General features: G+C 41.1%; 1 protein-coding gene and 1 long non-coding RNA gene across 2 annotated transcripts; one reads left to right on the top strand and one right to left on the bottom strand.

Annotated features, from left to right (window-relative positions):
* Positions 1 to 246: 246 nt before the first annotated feature.
* Positions 247 to 25,452, bottom strand: LOC121941247. The gene is made up of 3 exons (XR_006105732.1): positions 25,139 to 25,452; positions 23,850 to 24,024; positions 247 to 309 (listed from the first exon to the last, which is right to left on the bottom strand). It is a non-coding gene; the product is annotated as an uncharacterized LOC121941247 (long non-coding RNA).
* On the top strand, positions 16,906 to 20,191 carry s1pr3a (sphingosine-1-phosphate receptor 3a). Its single transcript, XM_042483999.1, has 2 exons — positions 16,906 to 17,335; positions 18,131 to 20,191. Exon 2 carries the CDS (start codon positions 18,254 to 18,256, stop codon positions 19,445 to 19,447), a length of 1,194 nt encoding a protein of 397 aa, XP_042339933.1. The 5' UTR covers positions 16,906 to 17,335; positions 18,131 to 18,253; the 3' UTR covers positions 19,448 to 20,191.
* Positions 25,453 to 26,102: the final 650 nt, after the last annotated feature.

Genomic DNA, 26,102 nt, shown 5'->3' on the forward strand with positions numbered 1-26,102 from the left:
TGCCGAGCTGTTTTTCTTACCCTTTAATGAGCATGTTTTTTATTTGCTTTCATCCCTCTTCATTCTTTGGTCTTTTCTTCGCCTGAAAAGAGGATGGAGACTTGAGGGCTCATCCAGGAGCAGGTCAAATTGTCCTGGGTACTTTACTAACCTGCCACAGCCAGATGCTGCAGGGTAACATTGAGCTGACAGGCCGTGGTCCACAGCAAGGTTTTTTCCAGAACAACCGCCTGCTGTGACATCTGAGTGTTAGTGTGGGATGATTGTGGTGATGCATCAGGCATTACGATATGAATGTAGATCCTCTTCCTGTATGCAAATAAGAAAAAAAAAATACTGTTTAAAATTTGCTTACATGATAACCAGTCACTATGTAGAGTTTCTAAGGAATCCATAACCCTCCTGCTCAGTTTAAACCAGCTGAATAAAACGGTGACCTTTTCCTGGATCCATTCACGACTGATTTCCAGAATGTATGTGTCACCACAGCAACCGCTGAGCAATCACAAGAGCCTGCCACAAAATGTCATCTATATGTCACGACAAAATGTCATCCCACAGGACACTGTACAAGCCAGCATGTGACACTTTACATTACTGTTTATTACTATTTTAAGACTGTGGTTGAAGAGCCACAAGAAATATTTAATGTAGTTATGAACTGTGTTATAAAGTAATTAAATGCTGTTTTGATTACTGTACTGTACTGTCATATGGTCTTGACAAACTTGGAACAATTACGCCATGTTTTTTTTGTTTTTTGTTTAAATCCTAAAACTAATGCATTTCCTTATTTGAGGAACCAAATGTAAAACAATGGAAGGAAGGAGTTATTTCCTCATTCCTCATGGTACTTTCTGGGAATGACTCAACATTTTCAGCACCTAATCAGTCAACACTACTTTCTCTTTCAGTTTACCACTGAGCACATGGTCATCAGCGGACATGGATTTACCACCGCAGCTCACTCATGATGACAAAATGACATAACAAACCAGATGAGAACATAACAATATTGCATGTGCACACTAAGCCACGCATGAGCATTTAGATTATGTAATTTCAAAACATACTGTATAACTACTACATTTATAGATAAGTGGCTGTAACAAAAACAAATATCCACATCCAAGTTTTAATCCCTTGTGAAAATGTGAACTACACACATTCTTTAAAATGCTGCTGGAGTAAAATACTGCACCTATAGGAAGAAAAAAACACTTGTTTCCACGGCTTCATTTGTTTTTTAGACAGCAGTTTAGCTTGGATAAGATTTTAGTCTTGGTTACATATCTTTCTCTTTTATACAAACTTAATTCCTATTTTGTCTACTAAATATACATTTGAAATAAAAAAAAAAATGATTAAATTTTATTCAAAATTATTTTTAAGAAAGGATTAACAAAAACATGAACTCTCTGGGACATTTTACCCCAAATCAAAAAATACATATTTTTCCTCTTACCTGTAGTGCTATTTATCACTCTAGTTTGTTTTGGTGTGAGTTGCAGGTTGTTGGGCACAAACATGTCTGCCTTCTCTTTAATATAATGGAACTAGATGGCACTTATGGTGCTCAGTGATACGGATGGCAGGTGTAGTTTGGTAGCAAGAAAATGGTTCCTTAATGAAATGACTCACCACAAGGTCTGTGGATTTCTGTGTGAGTTTCTGGTCATGATTTCTGAAGAGAGACATTGCTGTTGAGTTTTTCAAATGTTTATCTTTTTGTTGTTGTTGTTGTTTTGGCGCTTTGAGCACCACCAGGGGAGGGCGATCTACTTCAATTATATTCAAGATAAGGCAGACATCTCAACAGCTGATATCTCCAACACTCGGAAACTCCCACCAAAACAATCTGGATTGATAAATAGCACTACTACTACTACTACTACTACTGATAAATAGATGAAAAATATGTATTTCTGTTTTAGGGTGAACTGTCCCTTTAAGAGGAAACAACAGTTTTCAGTGTCTTGAAATGTCTATTACACAGACACTGTAAGTCAAACATGCAGATATAAAAGAATATATATATATTTACATATGTAAATTAAACCTGACACTTCTTTGTCAGGAGTTCAATTTGACAAATTTAAGTTGCTATTTTGATATCACGTCTTATTTTTCATCAACTAGTAACTGCAATACAGGAACAACCCTAGCCCACAATCACCACACTGTACATACTGGAGTATATTTGCTCCTGCTGTAAGTTTCTTTAACATTATTATTTGCCTGTCTTCAATGTTAGTATGCACCTCTGTTTAATGCCTAGTTTAAGTTTAGCTGTATATGATTATATGTTCTAACTCTGTAACTACCATTCCACAAGGGGGCAATGCTGTCCTGTTCATGGGTTGATTCAGAAATTGAAAACTTCAACATGGCAACAAACAATTCTCATACATCATTTTAATAGCTTTGCCAAGTCATACACACTGAAATCAATTGTCAAAGTGGAAAAAAATAACTAATGGTTTGTTGGTTTTATCCTGACAGCGTGGCTCTGTTAGTTCCATATTTGGTGTATGTGTTTTTTGTGTGCTGGCTCAGATGGGATAAGAGATTATGAGCAGTGCAGTGGAGTCATAATTGGGCTAATTTTCAGTCTGCCGGGTGCTCGGGTTTCTGCATGAATACTAATAAGACATCTCTATGTCTACACTTTGCATTTTCTGCCATAAAAGAAAATTAGTTTTAAAAAAGCAAGCAAGCAAACAAACACTAAAACCAAACACACTACTGTGAGTGTGTACCTGTGAGTCTGTCATTGCACACTCTCACAGTCAGCACCCTTTCTTGTTCATTTACTGACAGTTTACACTGGTATTTCTCTTTCTTTCTCTGTCTGTCTCTTTCTCCCACTCCCTCTCTAAACAGGATGTTTGTGTCTCAGCGGGGCTGCCGGCCGCAGACCAGTACAAAGCTGATGACCAGATAGCGTGGCTGTGGAGTGCCCAGTTCTCCCAGCGCTGTGACAGATTAACTGGGATTTAGGGCTTCCATTCGGATTCCCTGCTAAACCAACACACCGCAAGAGACAGCAAAACACAGGAGGTCATGCAGCTGACAGCATGCTTCCCTCTGGGCCGCTGCTGCTGCCTTGACAGTGAAGCCTCCCTCCATGTTTTAATTCAAATGACTTCCAAGCCTCACGAGTAGTATACACACACAGGGTAATAACTGTCCTTGCAAGAGAAGCAGTGATGAATATGACAATATGAAGGAAACAGCCCCACTTCTCATCTAAAGGAGACAATAGCTGATATGTTTGTGTGCTGATGCCCTGACAATGATGGTCACACAAGAGGAACCAAGCCTATGAGTGCTGTGTTTTATGGTGCCTAATAATTCAAGTTACAATGATGGTTACATTCAAAGGTGATATCATAAGACTCAGGAGACTTGGGTTTCCGTGTATTGTACTGCTCTGCGTGTGAACTCACCACAGTTAATATCAGATGCCTGGCTGGGCAGCGTCTTGTGGTGCACAGGATCTGAATCATGAGTATAAGTTGTTTCATGGAAGAACAATATTGAGTGTGAGTTATCAAAGCACAATTTGATGTTATGCAGTCACAGAAAGAGAAGTTGCACTTCGAAGTAAAGGAGGGACGCATTTCTGATAAATTCTAGTGATAACCACAGCATCCCTTTTATGGTTATACCCTGGATTAAAAGCAGGAAAAAGCTACAGCCTCCCATCAGTGTGTTCTGTTTTGTTCTCTTGTTTTATTAATAGTGTGCTCGGCTTTTGCCATAGAAGAAGAACAAGTTTTCATGGAAACAGTGGAGGGCATTTCCTGTGAGACGCAGTGAGCTCAAATAAAAACACCGGAATGGAAATATGTGTGTGTGGCTCTGCCCTGTCCTGTTTTAGTCTCTCTCTCCACCCTGCAACCCCTCGTATCGCTCTCTGTCGTTTGTGATTCTCCGGCTGAACCACTCCTTTCCTTACATTTACCATTTTTGGCTATAAATTACTCTACAAGTAGCTCAAAAGCAAAGTTGGATTGAAAAACACACTTTTTCAAGTCGCCGACGTGAAAACATGCCAAATTATGTCTGCTGGATTAAAGGACAGAATTCTATTTTGACCGAGAGGAAGCATCAAACCCCAAAAGTGCTCACCTGCAATCTGACTGACACAACCGATTCTCTGTTGGTACAATTTCCTCGCATGTTTTTTTTCAAATATGCACAAGAACCTGAGTGTGAATTAGGCCAGTAAGTGCTGTCATTAAGTCACCGACGCCCAGACACACGGGCCTTTCACACCCAGGACTCACTGGTGTGTGTGCACACATGTGCCATAGATACAGCGCACAACCAGGCCACTGTTTGAATCCACAGTTCATCTGCAATCATAACCAGCCCTCTTTTACCTTCACACGCTGAGAGTGGAGCGTGGATGTGGGCTGTTTGAAATATTACATCACTACTCAACGGTCGCTGGTTTTATGTTATGAATCACATAAACCATCTGATTTTATAACCACTTATAAGCTGAAACCTACATGTTTTTCATATGCTTTGCCAGAGGTGGAACCAAGTCATTGGTTTAAGAGTCACAAGGAAGTCTAAAGTTCTTGCATTCAAGTCCCAAGTCAACTTCCTAATGATTTTCATATAGTCATGAAGCGAAATTGTTCTTTAAGTGCATCACAGCAACTACAGTGCCATGTTTTAATAATATATATGAATTTACACAAGCTCACTGCAAGAAAATCAACCCCCGTAGGCTGTTTCCTCCTCAACTATGATTTTGAGCAGTATTAGTTTGTTAATTTCCCATGAAGTTTCTCTTTTTAACCCTCTATGGCTATATTTGAACCGAATTTTTCCAAGGCAGCGTGGATGCCAAGTGAGCGAGTGCCTTTGCGGTGACAGACTCACAGAGCTGGCAGTCCATTGAGAGGTCACGTCTTTATCTTTTGGTCTGCATCCATGGAAAACAATCCATCAGAGTGAGCGCTGCAGAGAAAACATTAAGTCCAATGAGCCCCTGCTCTTTGGAAATACAGGTTTCGATATGTTTTCCTTATGCTCCATCTTGATAAAACTTTGTCCTGCTGATGAGACATAGAGCCAAACAGTGCTGGGGAATGTCACAGTGTAGCTGTGCAAGGTTGAAATATATGTGCTGGAGCCAAACACATAGCTAAATGCATAAGATAAGACACCCATCTCATTTGCCAGCTCTAGTGTTTTAAAAAATATTTTCAAGATCCTATCTAGAACTTGGACTATGTTTAGGAAATGTTTGTCTGTCAGAACAGTTTTTAGGCATTACTGGTGGCATGTAAAGGTGATGGATGAGTTGGAGGCATATGTTCACTTTCCTGTGTTCGTGGTTTGATTGTTTTGGTTTGGACTCCAGGGAATACAGCCCAGAGGTCCAAGGCAAGAGCAAGGTTACAGCAGTTGTGTGTGAGTGAGAGATAGAGAGAGAAAGACAGAGTCCTTGCATATGTTAGATTTACTTTAGCGCTGCCGGAAAGATGTTGGAGATATTGGGTTTGTGGTGGTCCAGCCCAAAGGCTAAACTGTTGGAAAGGATGATCTCAGAGAGCAGACAATTCTTCACTGTTTATAAAGTAGGCACATAAACCTTGGACAGACCTGGATCTGACACACCATTGTTGGCTCCACTGTTTGCAGCCCTGTTCGTTTATTTTCACACTGCATTCCCTCCATTTACCCCCCCATTTACACCCCTCTATCCTCTCCCTTGTTCACTTCACACTCCATCAATAAACAAACCATGACCATCACAGTCACCCTTTCTTGTCCACCGTCGAAGCATGCTGCTGTTGGACCCCCTCTGGCTACTCTGCACCACCAGAGCTCCCACAGCACTCTGGCAGGGACAGGAGGACAGATGTGGGATGACGGAGGAGACTGCAGCAGTGTGTTGGACCGCCATGTGTTAGACTTATAAACACAGGTAAACCGCAGCTCTGCAGGCCAGGAACTCCTGTGTGTGTGTGTGTGACGACGTGTGTCACTCCACAGATAAAATGCAAAGACACATGCACCACAGATGTCCAGAACTTTACCAAAATACAGTGGTTGGAAAGAGGATTCATCACAGTGCTGCTGTGTGCTCTTGTGCAAATGATAATTTCATATGAGGAGCACTTGTCTACAGACTGAGATCATCCCTCAGTGACAGAGTCATTGGGACTAAAGAATGACTCAGATCCTTCCCTTAAAGCTAGAGTAGGCAGAAAAACTCTTCATCCTGCAGCTTTCCTCTCTCTGTGCTAACCTCTCCTACTCTCCTACTGGACAACCACGGACATATGCACATGACTCATACAGTGGCCCAGTGTCTCCCACACGCTGATTTATTTAATCTTATTTTTTTTGTAGAATTGCACAAAACTCATTTGCTCAGCCCCTCCTTGCCCCACTCCCTCTGTTTACCAGACCACAAATGAGACAAGAATTAGCTAGCTACCTACCACAGTCAGTACGTTACGTGCACATTTAAGTCAAGTTACAGTTATAACTCAATTAGGCAATTTAATTGGACTGCTGTCCTTGTCCCAGTATTCAAGCACCAGGGGAGAATTGATTTATCGATGGAAGTATGTCCAACTCCATCACGGTAGGTGGCGATATGCCCCCTTTCAGTTAGTTCCTATTGGGCTTTCTTCCGGTTGACCTGTTACATCACGGAGCGGCTTCATTCCCCAAGCTGTGAGACGCCTAAACTCCTCAAACAACCCCATAAGATGTAGCAGGATTTAAGGGCACATTTTAAATTTGACTAATAAATTACCTAATCTACCTTGTACCTTGTACCTAGTAAAGGCAGCAACAGAAAGTTTGCTGTGAGTCAGCGCTGTCTGGCTGTTGTTTATTGTCAGACTTTTTTTTAGACTCTCTTTTTGATCAGTCATTTTTTCTAGATTTTCTAAAATCTAAAAACAGAGCCAAGAGGAGGCACAGTAGACTAGTGTTCCCTCAGACCACTTGAATTTCAATATGCACAAAGTTTATGACAGGATTTTTTTTTTTTTTTTTCCCCATTGACGCCAAAATTAAACTACCTACCCCGGCTTTACGTAAAAGAGCACAATATAAAAATGCTCTCTAACAAATAAATGTTATGCACTGAAATTTTTTTATTAACAATATCAAGCTTTTCTCACTCATTCATATGCATTTTGTTGTGTTAATTTGGTGGACTGGACCTGTTTTGGGCTGGTAGTCAGCTGTCACAGTGACCCTGTCTAATGAAATGTGAAGTGTGTGTTTTTAGCCTTTATTTTGTCCAGTGTGTTCCTGGAGCCAGGGAGCTTTAGGATGGCCATGTCGGATGGCCCGCCTGTCTTATTGTTGTTGCTGGTTGAGCGGTCACCACGGTAGCCTTTACTACCTCTGCAGATCTCTATCGAGCCTCTCTTTTTGTGGAGCATCGCCGCATCGCACAGGCCACAGAGCCCGCTGTCAGTGAGAGGCTGTTAGCCGGGCTGTGACTGATGGCCATTCACAAAGTAATTCATTCACAAACATACGCCATTCATTTCACACAGCCACTATGGCAGGGTCACATGCTTGGAAAATACATCTGAACATCAAACGCACACACAGATATCACCACCTATTCTAATTGTCTTACCTCAGCAGTGTGTTAAAAAGTTTCACTGTGTTAATCTGAAAAAGTCTTATAGCAAAAGAGCATTATAAAAAAAAGACAATGGTAAATGTAAGTGTATTAGTGAAAAAAACAGCTGCAGGACAATTGTAGCTCTTATGCTAGTTTGAATTTATTGATAGCGTTATAAACCTGAGATAAGGAGACAGACATCGAAAGAATACTTTGATACCACTTTGTGGTTCTACAGAAAATATGAAAGCCACTGGATGGTTAGTTTAGCATGCAACTAAGACTGGGAACAAAAGAGAAACTAGCTACCCTCACTCTGTCCTCACTCTGTTGAGATTTTTTATTTAATTTGATTGAATGATTGAATGACCTCTGCTTTTGTTATTTTTTTTGCATCACTATGAACCTGTTTTCTTTTACCTCTTAAACTACATGGGTGCTGCCAAAGAGAACCAAACAGAGATCTTCAAGACTGTAATTTTACACTAACCAGCTGCTGACAGTAGCCTCACACACTAACCATATACAGACCTGACAGTGGTGATGATCAGCTCATTTTACTTTTGTTAAGAAGTGTATTCACCAAAATGCATCTCGTCCATGTTACCATATGTGTATTTGTGTACCTTTGTGTACAAGCATTCAGCACTTATACATAAGCATATGAAACTTTATATGTATATGTGTGTATATGATATATAGTACATAGATGTATTTGTCTAACTTTATTTGTAGGGTTTTTTTTTTAGGTGTTGTCGTTGTTGTGCCAATATTTACCGAAAACTTGGTGACTAAGTACCATTAAGAGGGAGAAAAAAATACGAGCTTGTCTTTTGATTCTAAAACTGTACTGATGGTATTTAGGGACGGAGTCTGGTATGTTTCTGTCAGTGGGTTACTTCTTTCTCAGGCTCCCACTGCATTTTGTGGGAGAGTGGAGTGGGGTTGGGACAAGGGAAGGAGGTTTTTCGGCTTGGAAAGATTAGGATTGAGGATGGTGTTGGGGTTGTAGATGGTTTATGGGGGTCAGTGGAACATGTGTGGAGCACCACACACTGGACTGTGTGACCATTGGTACTCGCCTCAAGGGAAATGACGCTTTGACCTTTTCTTATAGAACAGGCAGACAGACAAAGCACAGACAGCCAAGAGAAAGAAACTTCCCAATATAGGATGCAGAATTCCTGAATGCAAAGGATGCATGTTTTCTGTTCCGTGTGGCAGCCAAAACCTTAATGTTTGTGTTTAGTGAGTCACGGTTTTGGTGTGAAGGAGAGACGATACACGAAAAAATGGGAGTGAATGGGCATGGACATGCATCGTGCCCATGGCAACTAATTTTCTGCACAAATTAATTTCGGTCTTGCGTTCTCTTTCTCTTTGTCATGCACACACACACACACACACACACACACACACACACACACACACACACACACACACACACAGGAATCTTACACAAGCTTTCCCAGACATCACAGGAGCTGTTCTGAGAAAATCAGGCATGAATGTTTACATGACTGAGGTCAAAGTTATTTTTAACCTATTTTGGCAAAGCAAACACTTGAAGTCTCTTTCGCATTTAAGGTCCCCTATCCTAAAGAAAATAAATAACGCAATAAAGATCTTGATGTTTTTCCAGAATGATTGTGTGAGAAAAGACATGGTAACATTTTAAAGATGAGGGAAACCATGATTAAGAGTTCAGATATGGTTCCATGTTTACAAGCACTTAATGTCATTTTGAGATCCAGAGCTTTTTCATCATGTTTTCCTGCTAGTCCGAAAAATTTGAAATTTAACAGTAAGGCAGCTTCTCAACAGTAAATAGTGCAATGAGATTGAGCCGGCCCTCCTGTCTCTGATTTCTAATTATTTCCAAATGACAGTGTCAAAAGGTTGTGTGTGTCAAGGCAGAGACACCAGGCTTATTCATGACTGCCAAACCTTGGCTGTAAAATACAGAATAAAGATGTCAACTTCATCTCTTTTCCTCTCTCCTGACAACTGCTTCCAATTACAAAGAAATTTCATTTATTTTCCTTCTATAGTTGCTTATCTTTCCACAGTCTGTTAAAGAAGGAAAGAATAATAATACACATTTTATACACAAAACAGTTCACAAAATGACCAACTAAATACTATGAAATTCCATTGCACATCCATCTCTCCTCCATGCATCCCTCCATCTGCGCACCCTTTGATGTTGCTATTTTGAGGTGGATGCAGATAAAAAGGTTATCTAAAAGAACCAGCAAGGCTGTTTCTCAGACACACAGTCACCTTGTGCCCTTAAAGACCTCAGACCTCCACTGATAACCCACCAGCAGCACCACTGCTCCAGATACACTATCAGCCTTCAGAGCTGCAGTCACGACCTCCAACAAAGACGTAGCACATGTTCCCTGCAGGAAAATATGTGATGGTCCTCGAGATGCAGATGATGTTGCAATAATCTTAATTTTAAGGGATTTGATTCGTTTTTCTTTTGTTGCAGTATCCTGTTTTAGGTTAATTAAATAATAATTTCATATAAAATACAAAACAATGGGCTTCAGAAAAGATGGGAAAAACAGACAGATGCAAGATAAGGAGCATTAGAAAGCTAGGAAGAGATAGATGAAAGCTGGTTTCAAAAACAAAACCCATAGTAATCAAATCACAGTTAATACTATGATGAGGTAGGTAGGAAGTACAAGATAAGTTTCAAAGAACCAAAGAACAGTTAGGCCCCAGTCAGAAAGAACGTGTTTAAGTAGCTAGGTAGGGGTGGCTTTTTGCAATGTTTTTGAATAGCAGTGAAGTATTTTGCTTGCTGCTTTTGCATTGTTGAATGCAATGGAAAATGCTATCCCGTAACAACCTTTTGAACTTTGCATTCTAGACATCCTAGCCTTTGCATTTTAGACACTTCCACTTGTATGCAGCATCCACACTTGCGACAGCCTGACAGTTATGATGACTTAGAAATGTCAAGATACGAAGTGGATAGTTGTCAGGGTGGTGACTGTCTGCTAAGCTAGATGGAATGCAACCCTTTGTTTTAAATTCCCTAAATGACACTAAGCAGCTCATGATTTTTTGCTCTATGTGCCTCATGTTTTTGCAAGACCGCCCTAAACATCTTGAGTTGAAAAGGACTTTAACTCAGACAGGTAAGAGCAGTCGGCATTACTGATGTCTTTTTTTTTTTTTACATTGTCAATGTGATTAATTTAGAGGCTGGCCTCTTTCGGTGGTGATGTTGTTGTAATCTACAGTTTTAAGCCAAGGTTGACTAATTTCATCGTTGCCCTACCAGGTAAAATGTAAGACATGTAGTCTCAACTACAGTCCAGTATTTTAATGACTGCAATTAGGCCCAAAAATTGAAATTGGGGTTTTCATGCAGATTTTAAGGCAAAGATCGATGAGGTTATTTCAAAGCAAAGTTGCAGTTAAGCTAAGGACAGGTGATTCTGTTATTGCCTGGCAACAATTAAAAAACAACACAGAAAGCTGCAAAAAGTGCTCTGTTTGATCGGGGTCTTACTGTGAAGGAGTCAGCAGAGCAAAGTGGTCTGTTCAGAACACAAACTAACATTTCTTTAGCCCTTTTAATAACTTAAAATAATTTCTGAAATGTAATGTGTGTTGAAAGGGCTCAGATAATAAAGTGAGGCACAGATATAGAGCTGTGTGTCATCTGCGTAGAAATGAAAAGAAATGCCATCTTTGTGCATTATAGAAGCTAGAGGCCCTGCTATGTGGAGTTACCATGTTCTTGCTTGCCTTCTTCTGTACCACCAGGCAGTTTGGGCTTTACAAACAATTGAATATCTCAGACACAAATAATATCTATACTCCATTGCTTGTTCTACTGTCCCCGAAAAACTAAAAGTTAAGCTCCATATGGCATGGTGCCCACTGCCATCAGCATCAAAACTTAGGCAATGATGGGATGTACCAGTTATAGTTCAATTCAGGTTTGTAAATTAGTCTTAATTTGTCCTTAATAACCAATGTTGGCTGGCCCCAACTTACTAAACCTCGACAACATGTGCATACTGTTTATCCACTTAAGATCTCTGTCAAACTGAAATGCTGCTGGAGCTTGGAGAGCTGAGCAAACATTTTTGTATGATTCTAGTGGAGAATATTTCAGTGGGTGTGGGTAAACTGCAGGAGTGGAGGGCAGTGGGGTGATAGCCCAAGAGGCCTTCCTTTTCCACTGCTGCAGCTTCTCCTGTGTTCCCACTACACTTTACATTCCCCAACATCTAACTCACCACCAGAGCCTACGTCAGTGTGCCCTGACTCACAATGCTGCTGGACACGTACACACATACAGCAGCCACACGCACAAAGATGCAGAAAAAACAAACTTTTACAGGACTTGGCAACAAGGGCATTTTTTCATGATCAGGTGACCTCTAGCTACATTTCCTCTTTCCACCACAGCACCAAACATCCAGGAAGTCCGCATCCAGCTTACAACAACACAGAGCCAAGGCCTTTGGGGTGTTTTCATATGGTTATAAATGGGTTGTCAGAGTGTCTGTACATCTCTTGCTGCTCAGGGTAAAGTCAACAGTTCTGGGGGTCATTCATTAATCTGCAATGCCTTGGCTGACATGTGCAAGAGGGCCAGACTGCCTGTAACCTTTCACAATCAGCGATACCAGTGGGACTGAGAGAGAATAAGAGAGAGAGGAAAAACGCTCAGCTGTGTTGCTCCTTAGTCTCCTGCTCTTTCTTGTCTCTTTCCATCTCCCCTCCTTTTTATCAACATTTGTTACGCTGTCGGCCTCTGTTAACCAGCACCGTCATCCATCACAGTCTCAATTTCTGGCCTGTTCTGTGCTATTTTAGTCCATTAGGTCCAGCAAAAACAAAGAACAAGAAAATAAAACAAAACAGAAGAGATGGACAGTTTGAAAACCAAAGCAGACTTCAGCAAAGAAAAGACAGTAGCCCCATCATAATCACAGTTGATTCTGTGCAATTTTAGAGGCACTCTCCAACCAGGCCATCAAATTGGATGGCCGCCTTACCTTAGCTGCACCTTCTATTTGAGCTACACTGGGCTTAATCAACACTAACATCCAAAGTCTAAAGACAAAGGTCATTCTGTGTCTTCTAAAATCTTACTGGGATTCATTGTCTTTTGTCTCAAATGTTTTTTTTTATCGTTTATCCTATTCATGTACAAGCAGAAATACCAAAAATACTCCATTACAAGTACCAGTCCTGCATTCATCTAACTGTAAGTTAAAGAACAGAAATATTATTATCAAAATATACCTAAAATATCAGAAGCAAAACTTTTTGTACAGGAGGGGAGTGGAGAACACTATTGCAGGACACGGACACAGTGTTAGACGTAGTTTAACAGGTTCAGAGAGGTGGTATGGAGAGCAGCTGGGCAGAGCGGCAGACAGAGGTAGCAGGGGGCAGATTTTGGCAGACTGGTAGACAAGCAGTCAGGCCAACAGGAATCCTTGACCACAGGGAATAAGCTAACATTAACTTGGGGAACAAGAATACAAGAAAAACACCTCTCAAGGATACTCAATCTAGAGACCTGGACACAGCTAGTTGGGACAACAATCTGGCAATGGGTGGGAGACGACTCAGGGTTGATATACTGGAGGGATGATGTGCTAATTGCTGGCAGATTTTCTGGAAGGCAGGGTCGAGGTGGTTTGCATTTTATTGGATAGCAAAGGTATGACCTTCCCTATTGTGCCTTACTCACTCCCAACTGGCTTACTTAGACATTATTTCCATAAACTTAACCAATCTCAGCCTCCTCTTGCCAAAACCTAATCATCCTAACCAATAAAGGCAACAAATACTAGCCAATCAGAGGGAGAGTAGGGCGGATCATGCCTTTACTATCCCAGAGCACAGAAATTTGGCTCCAGGTGAGGAGCGAGACAGGAGCGAGACACACACACACAAAGATATATGCACACAGGATAAGTGGGGAACACATAGATACAGAAGGGAGAGACAGGAGCACAGCCGACGAATAATGCAGAAAAATTATACCCCTGACATTATTATATTATATTATAATAAATAAGGGGAGACTCATTGGTACCCACAGAACCCATTTTTATTCAGATACCTTAAGGTCAGAGGTCAAGGGACCCTGTTAAAAGGGCCATGTTTTTTCATTGCCAAAATTTTGCCTAACTTTGAAACATTATTTCACCCCCTTACTGAGAAGCTATAGCATGACATGTATTCCTTGGGTTTTCTAGTTCCATATGAGTAGTCAGTATCATTACTCTAGCTTTAAAAACTCAGCCTGGTAAAGCCTCTTAAGGACGGGAATGTCGGCCAGCAATTTAAAAAATTGACACGATAATTACAGACTTTAATCGCATGGTGAATAACATGTTAATGCTGACAGCTCTAATTATATTACTATATTAATGTTGGCGCTGGTTGGGTCTGTAATAGTTTTTTTTTTTTTTTTTAAATATGCTCATTCTACATCTTCAATAGAAAGATGAAGACAGAGAGATGACAGGAAATGAGGGGAGAGAGAGAGAGATGGTGAACGACATGGCAATGCCATTAATGGTTTTTCAAACCCCTCTACCACCAAATTTTCCCTTTTATATTATTTTGAAATTGATCATGTGCTTTATATGTAGATTCTGTAAAATAACTAGTAACTAAAGCTGTCAAATAGAAAGTATGCTAGTCAAGTAAAGTATAAATACGTCATATTGAGCAAATGTATTTGGTTACATGTACCACTATACAGTAGACCCTAATCCAGCCATGACAAAATATATTTTGTAACGTTCACACAAATGTTCTAAACTGTCAAAATGACATAAAAACTTTATGTCCACATGACACAATAACTTATCTCTTTTGGCCTTGATATACATCTCTTTAATGTTAAGTCAATGTTGGATTGACTAAAATGTAAAATACTAACATAATATAACATAATATAAACATTCATCAGCCTGGTCATTAATATGACAAAGAATTTAATGTTTCAAAAACTATTTAATGTTCATCAACAAGTTTTGATGAACCGACCAAAATTTCCAGATTGGGGTTTATAGTGAGTTGTATAACAAAATACAAATGGCACATTAACATAAAACAGGGAGGGACAAAAGATCCCACCGTAAAAATGAATATTAACTCATGCTCTTCCCTGCTCTTTTCCTTTTCTCTGAATCTTTCTGTAGCTGCTCCCCCCACCTTCTGTCTCTATCTCTCTCACTCTCCAAGGCTGAATGTGGTGCCCAAAGTCAGTGACCATCGTGTGGGAAAACTGTAATAAAGTGCACAGCGTAAACAATGAGAAGTTACAGCCCCTACCCCTCTGTTTCCAGCCATTGCACCATCCAGTGGTTGGAATAATGACTTTTGGGAATTTGATGGGAATGTGCGCTCTGGTTTTTAAAACACAATGCAGAGCCAGCTCACAGAGGGGCAGGAGGCTGACGGAGCGGGCGGTGGATTAATAGAGTTGGAGGGGAGGTGTTAGCAGGTCAGACACAGTCCTCAGCATGTCCCAAACCAACCACGTCCAGCTGTGGTTTCAGCATTGTCTCCCCTGTCAGTTGGATCCTGAAGTCAAACAACACCAGGAAGTTGCAGCAGGAAGTTGCAAGCGGCTGAAAAAAGAAGCCAACACGGAAGTACCTAAAACTGCAGTTCCTTGAATGGCCACTTGAAGCTAGATGGCAAGGGCAAAAATTACGAAAACACAAGTCCACAAACCAATGGCTTATATCACAGTGGTTACGAGCATTATTTCGTACAATCTATGAGTAGGAAAAGCCTGATTGTTATCCACAGGGAAACAGCATGGATATCCATGAAGGTATGACAACTTTAAACTCTGCTTTTAACCCTTGATACCTGAGAAGATAGGCTTGATTTCTTTCAAAAACATGGGAAAAGGGCGATGAGCAAAAAATAGCTCAAAAAACAGCAAGAACTTAATAAAAAGGTACAAGACAATTACCTGCAAATAAGCAAAAAAAGTTTTAAAAAACAAAACCAAAAGATGAACTCAAAAAACTACTAAAAATGTACATTTTTTTTTTTTCTGTTACATAATTTTAAATATATAATTAAGATAATTATAAATATAGTTTCCCCTGTTTTTCATAAATATCTAATTATCCCCCCTCAGCTATTTTCAGGATCTTCAGATCATTTCCTTCCCACCTTTTACTCTTTTTTCCTTTTATTTATTTATTTGCAGTTTGTGAGACATTCCTTGCTACATTGTTCATTGCGAGTTGATTTTCTTTTTCATGTTTCTGAAAGAAATCAAATCAATTTTCTCAGGTTTCAGAGGTTTAAACTCTCATCAAAGGCATCTGGACACAGCAAAGGAAAACTGATGTCAGACCAGGTGTTGTAGGGTATATAAGGGCTTCTATATTCTTTGTCCACCACTGTTTCTGCTAATCTAGATATTTCTGCAGCGACTAAACATCACACTTGTGGTGTCCTTGACTGTCTCTGATTTAATGGCCCGACTGACTCGCTGTAACTGGACATGCAATCCCATGGATTGTAGCCAAAACCATAAATGGTGTGTTACCACATTCAGCCTCCCAGGCTCTTGTCCTCTTCTTATCAGTCACATATTTCATCAGAATAACACTCAGAAAGTGCATAAAAGTTGGAGAAAAGTGTGACTCTTCCCTTCCCATCTATTCCAGTTGGCTCCAATGGGAGAGGTCTGACCTATCTCACACTCTGAAGGAGCAAAGGGACCCAGTCATCTTTCGTTTGAACATGAAAAACAATGAGTCACCAAATCACAGAAAGAAAACGAGTTGCAACGTCTTGGCCTGACAGTGACGGGGATGACTTCCCAGAAACAAATCAAATAATCACGTCAACTGTGGTCAGCTTTTAGATAATATTGACAAAGGCTGAATTTGGCTTTCTGTGCTCTAACAAAATAAAATGATGGGGGACAAGGTTCGCCTGAGAGTCCGTCATTAACGTCAACCTTGAAAATATGCAACCAAAGCTCGACACTAGATGTACAAGGCAGTGGCGGTCTTTCTATCAGAGGATGGTGACACAACTTCAGGGAGCATACAAGGCTCCGGGGCAAAACACTGTCACATGTGTTGGAACATGTATTCTAAGAGCTGCAATTTTATGACACATTTAAATAATGGTTTATCCAATTTCTCAGCCCCTCCCCCCACCCACAGTCAGATTTGGTCCCCCCTGTTGTTGACTCCATGGCTACGGCCCTGCTTTACACATCATTCAAACTCACTGAAATTGCAAAGCAGAATAACAGAAATTAAGTGACACATCTGTACTGCATTTCTTTATAGTCTGACGGTGGCTCCGACTTCTCTCCTGACTCATAATTGATGGTAAATCTTAAATGGAGGTAAGATCCGCCCCACAGGCTGGCTGCAGGGAGGGCTGAAAGCTGCAGAGGGAGGCACAGAGAGGACAGGACGGCGCACTGATGAAGTTCAGGACACAACGCAAAGTGGATGTTTTGAGGCAAAAACTTCCGTGAGTGGAAACTTTTTATACGGGCGAGGACAAAAACGGACTTTTGACTTCACAGCGAATATTAACCTTTTTTGGCGATCGCGTATTTTGCACGCGCGCATCGTTACGCAGGAGAGAAGAATACCTTTCAAATAACTGCAGATTTCCCCAAACCACCACCGGGATGTCTAGATGAGATAGTGACTCAAAAAGGTAAAATACTGTAGCTGTGGTTAAGAATAACAGGCTGTACTTGAGGAGACTATTTCTTTGTTTCCAAATGATCACTCTATTAAACTTTGAGCAACTTTTCCAAACTTGCAGAGATGCTTTTAAGTATGTTTCAGATATAGTGTTAAACGTTGCCAACAACGTTATTCTGATAAGTTACACTTTACAGTGTAAATTACTTTCGGATACTTAAGATTGAGTATTAATTGTGTGAGTTTATGAGTTTTATATGTATCCTGTTATTTCACGATTATGTCTTAATCTTTTTCACTGACGTTTATTTACGATTTAGGATACTCTCACGACACCCAAGATTTAAATTATATCATTCATAGCGTATGATTTATGAACAACAGGAACTGTCACAGCTGTCTGTTTAATATTAACAGAGCCATAAAAATAAGGTCTTTTTTTCTATTTTTATTATTGGACAGGTTTTTATTAGGCTGTGATTTATAGTGTGTTATATGTCTTTTGTTATCTCGTCTAGGGCACTTCTGTAAAATAATTTTAATATCAGTATTGCACTTTCCTTCTTAAATTAGGTAATATAAGTGGGTAAGCCTAATATTTAACTTTTTTGTATACTTATTTTCAATTTGCTATTTTTTGATGTCTTCATTTTTTAGTCCTCTTAGAGAATTCTTTCTCACATCAACTATTCAAATGTTGTTTAATATAGCTTTTGTAACTTTAAAGTGTTGAAGTTTTTTTTGTTTGTTTGTTTGTTTTTTGTTTTGTTTTGTTTTATTGATCTAACTTGTGTTTGATTGGCAGGTCCTTCAGGAGGCTTTAAGATGCCAACAGTGACCCTGCCTGGTTGAGAAGCCTCACCTCCTGCAGTGTCCAGTGCTGTGGCGCCCTCTGCTGTGTGACCGAGGCCAGTAAGGGGCAGGCAGCATGGGGAACATCCTGGAGGAGGGGATGAACACCGTCATCGTCAGCCACTACAACCACTCTGGAAAGTGGGACCGGCCTCGCTTTGGCGGGGCCTGTAAGATGGCCGTGCTGCTCTTCATCTGCGTGCTGATTGTTCTGGAGAACGTTACGGTCCTGCTCGCCCTTTGGAGGAACAAGCGCTTTCATAGCCGCATGTACTTCCTCATTGGAAACCTGGCTCTATCAGACCTGCTGGCTGGTGTGGCCTACGTGGTCAACATCTTCACCTCAGGACGCAACACCTTCTTCCTGACGCCGGTGCAGTGGCTGGCCAGAGAGGGGAGCATGTTCGTGGCCCTCAGTGCATCCACTTTCAGCCTTCTCGCCATTGGGATTGAGAGGCACATGACGATGGTGCGCTTGCGTCCATGTGAGACAGCAGGTCGGGGGAGGCTTCTGGGACTGCTGGCAGCCTGCTGGCTTGTGTCAGTGCTGCTCAGTGCTCTGCCCAGCTTGGGTTGGAATTGCCTGAACAATTTGACCTCCTGCTCCACAGTGCTGCCGCTCTATGCCAAGAGCTATGTGGCCTTCTGCATCAGTGTGTTCAGCGCCCTGTTGGTGGCCATCATCATCCTCTATATCAGGATCTACCGCCTGGTGACCTCTAGCGGCCGCAGGGTGAGCAGCCGGCCTTCAGAGCGCTCTTTGGCTCTGCTGCGGACAGTGGTTATTGTTCTTGGAGTGTTTGTCATGTGCTGGACCCCACTCTTCCTCCTGCTACTGCTGGATGTCGGTTGCAGCCCAGATAAGTGCCCTGTGCTCTACCAGGTGGACTGGTTTATAGCCCTGGCTGTGCTCAACTCTGCCCTCAACCCTCTGATATACACTCTGTCCAGCAGGGAGATGAGGGCGGCCTTCTTCAGGCTGCTGTGCTGCTGTCAGACCAGCATGGAGCACACAGGGACACCTGTGGCAGGCAACCCCCATCTGGGCACAGTCATTCCCACAGCGGAGAACAGCAAGACCAGTGGAGGAGGGGGCAGTGGGCTTGGTAAGTCCACAATGAATAGAGGGAAGATTCCCACACCTATGAACTCTGACAACAAGCATGGAGATCCATCAGCCACTGCTGTGCCCCATCCCTCTGGACCTGCAGACCTGCTGTCAGCGGTGCTGGTGAAGGCGGGGGCGCTGCCGCCCCTCAGCAAGTTCTGAGTGGAAGCACCTTAATGAGGCCTTACAGTCACACAGAAGTAGACACCGAACACTCCTGCTATCAGCCACTTTTCTGTTTATGCACTAAGGCCAGTGTAGCAGTGGATAGGATGAAGTAATGATATTCAGTTAGAACCACATGAATACAGACTGCAGGTTGGAGGATACAATCAGAATCATTTAAAGCCACTATTTACAACTCAATATTATTCACAACACCAGAGTGACTGATATGTTGTGTTTGTGTGATTAATGTTTAGTGTTTCACATTTCAAAACTATGAAATCTAACAGGACTGTTTCATGGACATAGATTAAAGATCCAGTGTGTAAGATTGAGTGGGATTTATTGGCAGAAATGGAATAATAAAATACAAATAGTATATTGTAGACAAAACTTGTGGGTACACTCAGATGGATGGCAGCTGATATACAATAGAACATCTGTATATAGAGGGCATTTGTTTATAGTCTTTTACAACAGACCTTTTTCAACAATTACAGAATTGTAATTTTCACCCATATCTTTATTTTTCTTACAAGAATATTCTGACCCAAGGCTGAGCGGGACGCCTCAGTGAAACAAATCAATTATTACTCATTCTCTATGATAGTGTGACAGCTATTGAGCCTTTGGGAAGCTGCAGACCAGTGTGTGTTGTAACCTAATGATATAGCATGTTATGGTGCCATGACTTCTTCTCTTTTTTAACCTTCTTGGTGGGTCCATGTCCATAAAGACCACAATGTTTCTACTTGATTTGTTTTGGGAGAAAATAAGGTGAGCACACATTAGCAGGTGCTGGGCCAGTACTTTGTCTACCATGAGCCAAACAGCATTGGAGAAACCTGAGCTGTAACTTAAAATTGCTTTATTCAGTGTTTTTACTGGTATTAATCATGCGGTCCATTCCTTTAAAGGGGAAGAGACCTCAGCGGATTATTCAGCTCCCGCTGAAAACCTCCTGAACTATAAATCACGAAGGAATTTTATCTGGGAGAAGATTCAGCTGGATGCATATGCAATCCTCACCACTAGATGACACTAAATCCCCCTAAATCTTACACAGTGGACCTTAAATTAATGTCTGTGAAACTGGACTTGGTAATGCTTCAACAACAGAGTATAATTAACTTTCATAAGTGTCCGTCAATGTGATTATTTTATTGTGTCATTATAAGCAAAAAAGATCAAATCGGGGCACTATTTAGCATGAGCTATGCGCAAGTACTCTTCAAACACCTGCATTTTTCAACACAACTTGACTTGTTAAAACTATTTATTTTCTGTGAAAACATTTGCCATCTTAATACTGTTGGCATATTCTTTTAGTCTAGTTTGTGTGCTTACAAAAAACACCATGGTACTGGGACTTTATTATTGATTTTGTTATGATTTGAGATGCACTGTGAGAGAAATAGAGACTAAAAGTTACTTGGTCAGACTAGCGGCCTCGTGAGGCTGTGATGCTCATTACACAAATCAAAAGTGATGGATGGATGAAAAATGGAGACATTGCAATTATAATATTCTCACTACTAGTGGGCTAAGATTGTCCTGACAGTGGTGCTACAGGAAAATCTCGAGGGTTCAACTTCTGTACCGTGATCATTTCAGCTCTACATCACCAGATCTGTCTCATCTTTCATTGGTCTATAAGCTCTTTTCTGTCAGCATCCGTGGCTGCACTGGGAGCTGAATTAGCGTGGCTAATAACTACACTCGTGGACATTTTTGCTTCTCATCAGCACATCTAGAAACCACTCACACGTCAACTAACCACTAGCGAATAGGAGTGTTGGATGTGAATTATTTAATGGCGGTAGACTGTAAATTACATTTCTGCCTAGGGTGGTGTAGTGCCTGATACCATTATATAGCAAATACAATAAAATCCTATTCCCTTTTATGAGTTTTTCACACGTGTCATGTTGTGATATTAAATCAATGACTTGCCTGCTTCCAACCCCCCTTTCAGCTTCCATGCTTGTTGTCTGTGTTGGTCCCCTGCACATTAGCAAGGTGAAGGAAAACCAGAGATGTGGATTTTGTCTGTATCTTTTATCCTCATAAGAATGGTAGATGTTTGCTCGCTGTAGTCACATGAAAGCTGAAGTCCATACATATATTAATGCGCAAATGCTCTGATTTGTCAGTTGATCATTTGCTATTCAGACAGAAGAAGAGAAATGTCATGTGATTTAACCTGCTGCTCTCATTTAATATCCTAATGGGGAGCTGATTGATGTTCTCTTATTCTCATTCATGGGTAGACCTGGGTCAGACAGTGATGAATTATGCAGAGAAACTCTTGATATTTATTTTAACAAGGGGCTTCCAGCTCAGCGAGGTCAGTTAGCTATTAGTCATGAAAGGTGTGCTGCACGAATATCACTTTGAAGAGCTTCCTGTTGTGAAAAATCTCCCATCATTTAATACATTTTCTGAGACTTACAGTCAGACTAAAGATAAAAGCAGCCTAAATGAACTTTTTTGCTAATAGTCATATGTGACACAGTGCTGTATGAAAAGCAAATCTCTGAAAATCTGATTTGGGCCACTTTCATGTGGTCCCAAATCAGATCAGGATTTGTTTTTCAATGTGGCCTCAGTCTGAACAGACATCAGAGTGTTTTGTCACAGGAGTCTTGTAGAGCGACACAGTCAGATGTAAAAGTAATCCTTGACAAAGAAATTTTGGATGGAATCTGTTTCATTGAAGCCATTCACATCACAGCCCCACTGCTCCTGGCTCTGACTCTGACCCCTCATCCACAAACACCTCCACACAGAAGCAGCTGCCATTGCTCCACAATCGCCCATTATTAGAAATTTGGCCCTCTGTCCCTTCCAACTGTTTTACCTAAGAGCTCCCTTATATATCATTGAGTAAACTGACTGACATACTTTCTGGATATTTCAATAAATCAGTGCATAGAAGTAACAGTACACAACAACTGATAAACTGTACAATTAACCCAAATAGTAAATGCAATAACTGCAGGAAGTTTGTGTAAAACACAAATTGGATACATTTTGAGCAGATTATTTCCTGTGAATATAACATCGGAGATGATGTTTTTGTTTTTAATCATACATACTTAAAATAGGCTATTTTCTGTTTTATTCTCCCTGCCGCTTGACTATGGGTCTGTTAGCTCTTTGGCTGGTTTAACTGCGTACTTTTCTAATGCAGAACGAGGTGGTTAGTTGTTGGGGTTTTTTTAAACGAAGTTTTCAGGTTCATATTCTGATTCAGACAATTTTATTTATCCCAGTACGGCAATTCAGTTTTACAATCTACCCAGACCACCAGCACTCAGCAATAGTAGTAATATGTCAGAGACATCAATACATGGGCAAAGATGCACACTGTGCATACTGACTCACACGGGGACACAAGGACTAGGCATGAAAAATTAAAAAGATTTACATTTTTTTTAAAAATCCCATATCATTTGTTCCGTTAAATCAAGAGGGCCTCTTGACACCCCACCAACACTCTGGAGAACCCTAGTCAGGGTCCAGACCCCCAAGTTGGGAACCAGTGCTCTTTGGCACTGGGAGCTTGCCTGGTAAAGCGTGCGCCTCATATAGGCTTAGTCCCAAACATTCTAGGTTTGCCCGTTTTCTACATGTCATCCCTCTTTCTATTCCTATTTGATGTCTATCTCCCCTATATAAAAATGCCAAGCAGAGAAAAGAGCTCTTTTTCTCCTCATCCTCATCTTTGTTATCTACTTCTTACTGCAGATCAACTTATAAATGAAACTAAAAACATTAACCTCAGCGGCCTCCATGTTTTCTTAGTGTGACTGTGTACTGTGAGTGACATCTTTGCTATTGTTCTTCTGCACGTGTTCAATTCAGGATCGAGACTGGTTCACACTGGAATCTGATTTTGGCCACTTTCAAAATTAACGTAACAAAAAAAATGCGACTTGAGCGATGAATCCAAACTGAGCACTAAGGCTTGCATTGTGAATATAGCCTTATGAGACAAATCCAACTTGATTATGTAAAATGAATTAACTATTTGGCTGACATTTGTCAAATGTTTTCTTGAGACATTGTTAAATATGGGATTTTTTTTTTACATCACACATTTCCAGGATGTGTTTAAACAAAAGGAGTTTCCCATATGGCATTGTGAAAGAGGTTTAGTCATTATTGTTAGGAATTCTGAGACATTCTCAGACACTTCAGGTGGAAGTGGATACGGGTTTGTTTTCTAGATGCTGATATTCAATCTATGTTTGTTTTTGTTCCGACAAACTGGCAGCAGTGAAGGTTACTGTGATTTGAACAGAGAAATGAGCTGATTGCAGCACAGATTGTTGTTCATACCACATCGCACAGCAAAGAGCAGACAGCAGCTGACAGACTGGCATTTCATACTCACCTGAGCTAAAGGATGTGTCTCTGCTCCGCACCTCCAGATCTGATGAAAAAAGACAGCGAGGGCGCAATACCAGCCGAGCATTTCCAGCTTAAAGGTCACTTGCTGCTTCCCGTCAGAAATGTCTGAACACTCTTCCTTCCTGAATTAGCCGGGGATGATGGTGGCCTTCCGCCATCTGGAACATTAGAAAATGCCAAAATGTTGAGCTGAAGCATCATTTGTAGTCAGGGAATCCTTTTCCACTTTCTGCTTCTTATCATCACTCTCTCACCCAACTGGTTTCCCTCCTGCATTTTGACACCATCACATCACGATCCAAATCCAGTTATAGTTTGATTTACATGTCTTTTTTGTCAGTTTGCAACAAAAGTAGTATCAAAAAGTCCACACAAATTAAAATACATTGCAACTTTCAAAATTTCAGTCATTTAACTAACCAGCTGGACATACAAGAGAAGACTTACTCCACAAAGAGATGAAGTATTGTTCCAGTTTCAGCAACCTCAGGAGAAGCAGGAGGGGTCTGCTAACAACCACTAATGAATACCAGGTGTGCCAGCTGATTGCTCAGTGGCATCAGTGAGACGACTAAGCTTTATGCCTTGGAATTATATACGAGGATTTTCTCAAGCCAATAAATATTATTTTACACAACAACTTATTTTCTTAAGAAAATGATCAAACCTGTATAATATAGAGCAGCCCTGATGCCAGAAGAAAATGTTTTTATGTTTTATATGCATCACAACATTTGTAAAATGACATAGTAAGAGAGACTGTTGTTGGGACACAGAGGGGATGGTGATGTCATCGCACCTTGGTGACACCCCTGCCAAGCTGCAGACTGCTAAGGAGCACTGTTCAAGGCTAACAAACAATAAATCTGGTTTGTTTGTTTTTAGTAACCTATCATCATGTTTCCAGCGAGTTTTTACCTTTCCAGACAAGGATCCAACAGTGCTATGCATGAACATCTAACATCATGTTACGACTTCAAACATATAGTTGATATCAAGAATCTGTCACAGGTTGTGGTAAGACCGAATTGCAGCACAACAGAGCAGGAGAGTAGTTGGTAGTTGACCTTTTTTTAATCTTCTGGCAGGCTGAATTAGGTTGCAGGTAAGTAAGGAAAGTTAACAATTCTGGGGTGGAGCAGAGTTCATGAGTTCGTAGAGACTGGGGTGAGCTCACATTCACAGATGACAGTTCAGAGTTTGAGTTGGGAAATTGTGAATGTGGAGCGGACTGGCAGGTGAATGTATCAGGTAAGTTGCAGAAACACTTACAGCAGGGAGCTTGTGGAAAAGCAGGGACTCCAGAGAGGGGCAGGCAGGGCTTGTGGTCGGGGAGGAAGCAGAGTTGGCATCAGGCAGGCAGGTAGCGGAGCAGACGATTCCAGTAGGAGCAGGTAGCGGGATCATTGAGGACAGGTGGAGAATCGATGTACCATCAGAACAGTAATACACCAGTAGAACTAACACGGAGTAGATGTTTTGCTCGACGGGAGGCTCTGAATACGGCTGGAAGAGTAGCAATCTCTCTTGAAGGAGACGAAGCAGGAGAACACCGCACAGCCACAAGCAGACAAGAATCACAACGCGCACAGGCAAAACACGTGGTTAGAGACAGAAGGCTGTTAGTTTTACCGTGGCAGAGACAAGAGAGGTGGTCAGAGGCAAGCCGAGTCGAGTCGAGACCAGGAAAACAGTGCAAGAGTAAGTGCTGGAAAGTCCGGCATGGAAGCAAAGACAAACTGGCCAACAGTGACGCTGCTTTAATACTGGTTTCATTGGCGATGAAGAGCAGTTGGGAGCACTAGGTGGAGGTGATGAGGCTGATGAGGAGTGGCCTGGTGGAGAGAGAGGTGGGGGTAGAGAAAGTGGAAAAAAGCCCACAGCAGCAGAAGAGAGGCAGAGCAGACTGTGACAGAATCTTCCTGTTTTATTTTGGAACAAACTTGTGAAAAGACGTTTATCTTTAGACAAAACATAAATAAATGATCAAAAAACAACAAACAGTTATATCAAAATGATGGTTATTCCTTATAGTGAGACACACAATGAAGATGAGGCTGAAAAACAGAATATTAACCGTTGTCATCCTCAGACTTCTTAGTTTCGTCATCCTCTCCTTCAATCTTTTTCAAACATGTTCGGTGAAGATTAATTCCTTTTATTTAAATCTTCTTCATGTCCTCACATTCCAGCTGTGACAGATGCCATTTGGCCAAACACCTGAAACAAACACCAT

This window comes from Plectropomus leopardus, chromosome 3 (genome assembly GCF_008729295.1).
Source record: "Plectropomus leopardus isolate mb chromosome 3, YSFRI_Pleo_2.0, whole genome shotgun sequence".
NCBI classification, from domain to species: domain Eukaryota; kingdom Metazoa; phylum Chordata; class Actinopteri; order Perciformes; family Serranidae; genus Plectropomus; species Plectropomus leopardus.

Excerpts from the sequence above, each read along its gene's own strand:
- s1pr3a (XM_042483999.1), top strand. The coding sequence starts at position 18,254 with ATGGGGAACATCCTGGAGGAGGGGATGAACACCGTCATCGTCAGCCAC.